A 6,000-nucleotide genomic window follows, 5' to 3' on the forward strand; every position below is an offset into this window, starting at 1 on the left:
GTCCATTAATAGTGGCCACATTTTTATGGTCTGCGATGTGTCCTACTAGGATCACTTAAAAAAAAAAATCAGACTAGCATTTTGAGAAGCATAGGACTGTGCCTGCAGATGCAGAGGCACAGACACTCAGTACACTCGTGATTTCACCATGCTGAGCAAATGTATGGTTTCCCCAGAAAACCTTCCCCAGTTCCAGTCACAGTTCTGTGCCCCAGAAAACGATTATGTGAGGTTAAACAGGTGGAAGTACTTTAATGTAAAATACATAGAAACGTTTTTCATGTATGAGAATGATAGTTTTCAGACGGAACTTGTATCTCACTATCAGGAGGCTTATTTTTTCAGTTGAAGTGTAATATAGGCTGTACTCAGGGAGCAGGATGGGGGAGAAGCCTAGTGACAGTGTTAGTGAGCCAAATACGTGGTGGCTTTTAACAGAAGAGGAATGAAGTATGCTGTCCTAGTTTGAAGGTCTTTGAAATAGTTAATTGTGGTTTGGATAGTTCTCAGTAGTAGCAATGTTTTCAACAAAACCTTCAATGCACTGGTTCTTCAGCATGGAGAGGGAAGAGCTGCTTGTGTAGTTAACAATCTGAAACCCATCTGGTCCATGAGCACGTCTGGATGTGCTGTGGAATGGAAAAGGAATATCCAGCACATTATTGTAGGAGGCTGTAGCGTGCAGCTGCCCTTTATGGGCAGCATTGTGTTTCACAACTGGATGCAACTGATTAAGTCAGAATCTCACAGTAAATCTCTGATAATGTTGTAATTAGTATTTTGAAATGTCTAGTAGGCTTTTACTTTTAGTAAGGGGACCAGTAAAAATGTCCCTGAATGTTTTAATGTAAATTGAAAAACCTGAAATAAATTGTTCTTGAGTGTATTTTCAGCTATGACAGGTAAATAGCTATTTCCATTGCATGTTTGAGGTAGTATTTGTGTGTTGGGCTATTTGATCAGAAGAGAAGCAGTTTGAATATAAATGAGGGTGGTGATGATAGTGGGGTTCTTCTGTCACTAGTTTACTTTGACAGCTGTGGAACTGTTTTCATAGTGGTGGGAAACTTAGAACCATCAGGGTCACAGACTGCTTAAAAAGAAATACGCTGATGTGCAATTTGAAAAGTATAGTTGTTCTAAATGTCACTTCCAGAAGGAAGGGGGAGCACTTAAAGACTGTCCTAAATAATGGCTAAACAAAACACGGTGTGTTTCTATAAACTTTATTTACTGTTTCTCTAAAAGAAAATAGTATTTTGGAGTTGGTTAAACAAACATAGGTGACTGTGCTTACTACAACTCTGTAGTTAAAATCTAGAATATACTTAAGGCTTGAAAACTGAAACTAGCTATAAATAAATTTTACTTACTCAAATGGAGAAAAGTGAGATAGTTTTGACAGTGGAGATTTTAATCTTAATTCAGTCAAAGATGGTGGCATAACTTATCCTTTTTTTCCTGTTTTACTTTTTGTTAGTCTGTGAATTGTCATTATTTACATCACTTATGCAAGCTCTTCCTAAACAATACGTTCAGTGTCATACTGTAGAATAAGATACGGTACTAATACATGGAACCTTCAGTCTCATTGTCACTATGTTGGGCAAACCATACCAATTCTAAATTTTAGGGATTTTAAAAAACAATAAGTCACTACTAACTGATCAATATAAACGAAATATCAGTACCAAAGCATTAACATCCATTTTTCTTCCTCTGCTACTGCCACTCAGCTTCCTACACGCTAATCTTCGTGTGCTAAAGCTTTCTTGCTCTAACTTCTGTGTTTGGTGACAGTTAAAAAATCTGTAGGGCTTTTAATTTATATAAAGTAAAATTAAAATTTAAACAACAACTTCTGAATATTTGGTCTGTGAATTCTAGTTTGTTTTGTTGTTGTTTTTTGGTGGTGTTTTTTTTTAGTAAAGGTGTTTATGAATGGTGTTACTACTAAACTGTTCCCCTAGAAATAACTTTAAAACATTGAAGACATGAAGCAAGTTGAAGTGAAGTTTAACTGTGAGAGTATTGGGAAGTAATTTATCACTTATGGCAGTACAAACAAATGCAACATCCCTACTTGCTGAAGAGTGTTACTTTTTATTCAGCTGTTAATTTAAAAAAAAAAAATTTGTAACTTCAAGTAGTCAGCAAAGTACTGGTAGTAATTTACTGCTCTTTCCAGTCCATAATAGAAGAATTCAGAGCAATGTCTTATAAAAAATGAAACAAAACAAACAACAAAACACCTGGAAAAATGCATGCTCAGCAGTGTTAGCTGTGTTTGTTTCCAAATATTAATTCTTATTTTGGTTAGCTCTTTGCATCAACTTGTTGTTCAAGTTTATACCTAAGATGCAATTGTGCTTCAGAATCCTACTGTATCGAGAAGCAGGAAATTATTATAGTCTTGATAGAAACAGATGTTTCTTCAGGCAAGCAAGCCTGAAAGAGTAGATTAACAAAAAAGAGAAGTTTAGAAATTGCAGTTTGTGAACAGGATTCAAGTGTGGTGGTGATTTGTTGCCAAACAGTGAACTTCCCCAAAAGTGCCACTTCTGCTGCGTTCTAGAAGCGTGGGTGCTATTTACAGCACTTACTTGGGAGCATCTGTACAACCCAAAGATAAAATCGAAGGAAAAATCCAACAGGTGTATCCTAGACTGAGTTTGCAAGAGCGTTCAGTTTTAAATTGAAAACTGGTATTTCCTTTCATTTTGGAAATGTAAATTTTAAAAACAAAAAAACAAAACAACAACAAAAAACTTACATTTTACACAAGTTAATCCATGAACTAATGACTCCCCACCCCTGCACCATGGGGCATCCCCTTGTGAATCTGTATGAATAATGCTGGTTTTTATCAATTTTATATTTGTGGGCCAGCTGGATAAAATTCTAGTTGACCTGTGATGCACCAACTACTGGGTCACTTTTCAAAGATTCTAGAGAGAAGGATGTAGTTCTGTCAAATTCTGTATCGATGGAGTAGCCTGTATGTGTGTGATCAAAAACAAAAAAGAAATCCTGTGGTACGATAGCCTACACAGTTGTAAGGATGTTCAGTTTAATGTTCTGAATTAAACATAAATCTTAAGTGTTGGTACTTGCTATCCTCAAAATGCCTTCTGTGAGGGCTGAAAACGTGCAGTTCCACATTTTTGCATAGAAACCTACTTTACTAGTAAGACAGATACCATAGTTTCGCCAAGCGAAAACAGTGATGCCATTTCTACCTGTAATCTCTTTTTAATCGGTTATTAGAGACTTTTTGGTGGTTTTAATTGTGTTTTAGTTCCCTCTTGCCCCTCCATTTTTGGTATCTTGAGCTAAATGCAGCAAAGTAATTAAAATCTATATACTAAAAAGCAGCTTAAAAAGGGAAGGCTTAATTTGAACAAAAATCTCTAGGAGGATGACAGCCTTTTTTGCCATAAATATGCATTAAGGCTCTTAGGGACTCGCTGTGATGTTTTTGTTTTGGTTTTTTTTTTTAGGATTATTAAATAGATGTGTTTGTATACACAACACCTATGTATTTTGATATAGTATTTTCTCGTTTTATATTTTGTTCAGCATTTACAGCCGAACAATACCAGCAACATCAACAGCAACTGGCACTAATGCAGAAACAGCAGCTTGCACAAATTCATCAACAGCAAGCAAATAGTAATTCCTCTGCCAACACATCACAGGTGAGGGATTTGTCTGTGCTATGATTTATCCCTCATTGTTTCCCACCAGGGTTCATCTCTAATTGTCAACTGTTGCCATAGAACCTTGAAACTAACCAACAGGAAAGTGGCTTTCGCCTGAATCTACATCATAGCCATTCTGTAAAGTGTTTAGAAGGGACACTGCAGGTGAGTGTGGCAGGCATTGCCTCTGCTCCCTCTTAACAAACAAAAAAAAAAGATGGGTCAGTCAATTAATGAAATTTTCAAAGGCTTAGGAATATGAATTGCAGACATCTCCAGCCATGTCATTATCCTCTTGATAGTGGGGGATTTTTAGAGCAGGATTTTAATTAATAACTAAAGCTAAGTCCTAAGTATGTCCTCCGTGCCGCTGTGGAAGTGTCGAATGTTCACAAATGTGGTGATGGACACACAAAAAGGTTCAGAAGTTGTTACCAACCTGAACCTCTGAGTCTCTGACTGGGTTTAGAATTTCATGAAAACAAGTTGACCTGTGAAACAATGTTATTCCATAGAATTTTGGAAATAAGTTTCTTTGTATTTTAAATAGTTGTGGGGATTTTCTTCTCCATTGTTACAATGGAGCTAAAAGTGCATGGGAAAAAAAAAATCACAGTTCACATTTTAACTTGTTCTACAGAATGCTGACAACACTTTGGCCTGAGAGAATAACTGGGCCACAGTTCTGATTTATATGTATTGATTTTTGTTTTACTAGTTTATGTGTAGCTTTAAAATGGGGAGAGTACTGACTTTTGGAAGCCTCAATCACATATATTTGCTATCATTTTTCTTTTTAGGGTTTTGTTTCCAAGACACTGGATTCTGTTAGTGCTCAATTTGCTGCTTCAGCTTTGGTTACATCAGAACAACTGATGGGATTCAAAATGAAGGATGATGTGGTGCTTGGAATTGGGGTGAATGGCATTCTTCAAGCCTCAGGTATGCAGCTATTTGACAGAATTTGATTGCATCTTGATTTTTACAGTGGAGATGTGTCTGTCTGGAGTTGAGTATTTTCTGAAAAATGAACTTTTTTTTTTAATTTTGCAGGAGTGTACAAGGGCTTACACCTCAGTAGTACTACACCTACAGCACTTGTCCATACAAGTTCATCATCAACAGCAGGTTCAGCCTTGTTACAGCCTTCAAATATAACACAGACTTCAAGTTCCCACAGTGCACTGAGTCACCAAGTAACTGCTGCCAATTCTGCAACAACTCAGGTTCTGATTGGGAACAACATTCGATTAACTGTACCCTCATCAGTTGCCACTGTAAACTCTATTACCACACTGAATGCACGACATATACCGAGGACTTTAAGTGCTGTTCCATCATCTGCCTTAAAGCTGGCTGCAGCAACAAATTGTCAGGTGGCCAAGGTTCCGGCTTCATCCTCTGTGGATGCAGTACCAAGGTAGGTTTTTTATATCTGCTTATGCTTTCTGGTCTTTATTTTGCTTGATAAATATGTTTGTGGCTCATAAGGGCAGTTGTATTAGGTCAGGTTGGCTTAAATTAACCTTGTGTATAACGGTGGTCAAAACGGATACGTGGGGAAGAATACAACAACGGACAGGTTTTTACACTGATAGGTTTCCAGGCTGTTCTGCTGGCCACCAGATGGAAAGTAAATGTTAGCTCAAAAGTGAAATCTAAGATCTCGTAATACTATGCCATAAAAAAATTCTCCACTGTCGAGTAAGGTTTTTGACTCTTATATTCTATGTGAAGGCTGAAATATTCCAAAATTAAATGTGTGTCTGTCCTTAAAAGTAAGTCTGCCAGGAATGAATGTAGGGTAGAGTTGGTGCAGCTGTGTTGAAAGGTGTTCCTATAATTTGAACACTGCAGAAGACTTCAGAGGATGGATGATATTTTGTGTATCTCAGAATTTGAGAAAAGTATTTGTCACATTCTCTAGATATAATAACCATTTTCATTTCTCAATTACTGTTCTTAATTTCTCTTCTTAGTTGTCTTATCTTAGTTCAAGATATTTGGCTAGAAGATGAATTCAAGTATATTGAACAGGAAATCACTTGTGTTTCCATAAATAATTCCAGATTTTGTAATTACTGACTTCATCAGCAACTTTTTATTGCACATTTTTTATTACTTCATCACAAATTTTATGCTTAGAATACCCTTTTTTGTTTCCTATGTGACATGGTGGTTTATGGGGAGGTTTTACAGCGTAGCAAGTGTTCAAACTATTCATTGCTGGGAGTTAAGCACACAGTAAATATGGAAGTGTAAGATGAGTGTATTTCACGTCTCTGTCATTTTGCTTTTC

General features: G+C 36.7%; 1 protein-coding gene across 10 annotated transcripts in view; it reads left to right on the plus strand.

The window, feature by feature from the left end:
• The window catches only part of EPC1 (enhancer of polycomb homolog 1), a 67,447-nt gene that overhangs the window by 60,958 nt on the left and 489 nt on the right, over positions 1 to 6,000 (plus strand). For 6 of the 10 annotated variants that reach the window (XM_065628704.1, XM_065628708.1, XM_065628706.1 and 3 more), the window contains 4 exons: positions 3,580 to 3,698; positions 3,780 to 3,866; positions 4,502 to 4,643; positions 4,755 to 5,121. In XM_065628704.1, the coding sequence (XP_065484776.1) occupies positions 3,580 to 3,698; positions 3,780 to 3,866; positions 4,502 to 4,643; positions 4,755 to 5,121 (715 nt within the window). Of the gene's footprint in view, positions 1 to 3,579; positions 3,699 to 3,747; positions 3,867 to 4,501; positions 4,644 to 4,754; positions 5,122 to 6,000 lie in introns of those variants that run through there. The other 4 variants (XM_065628702.1, XM_065628703.1, XM_065628709.1 and 1 more) reach the window with 2 other exon arrangements.

This window comes from Caloenas nicobarica, chromosome 2 (genome assembly GCF_036013445.1).
Source record: "Caloenas nicobarica isolate bCalNic1 chromosome 2, bCalNic1.hap1, whole genome shotgun sequence".
Classification (NCBI taxonomy): domain Eukaryota; kingdom Metazoa; phylum Chordata; class Aves; order Columbiformes; family Columbidae; genus Caloenas; species Caloenas nicobarica.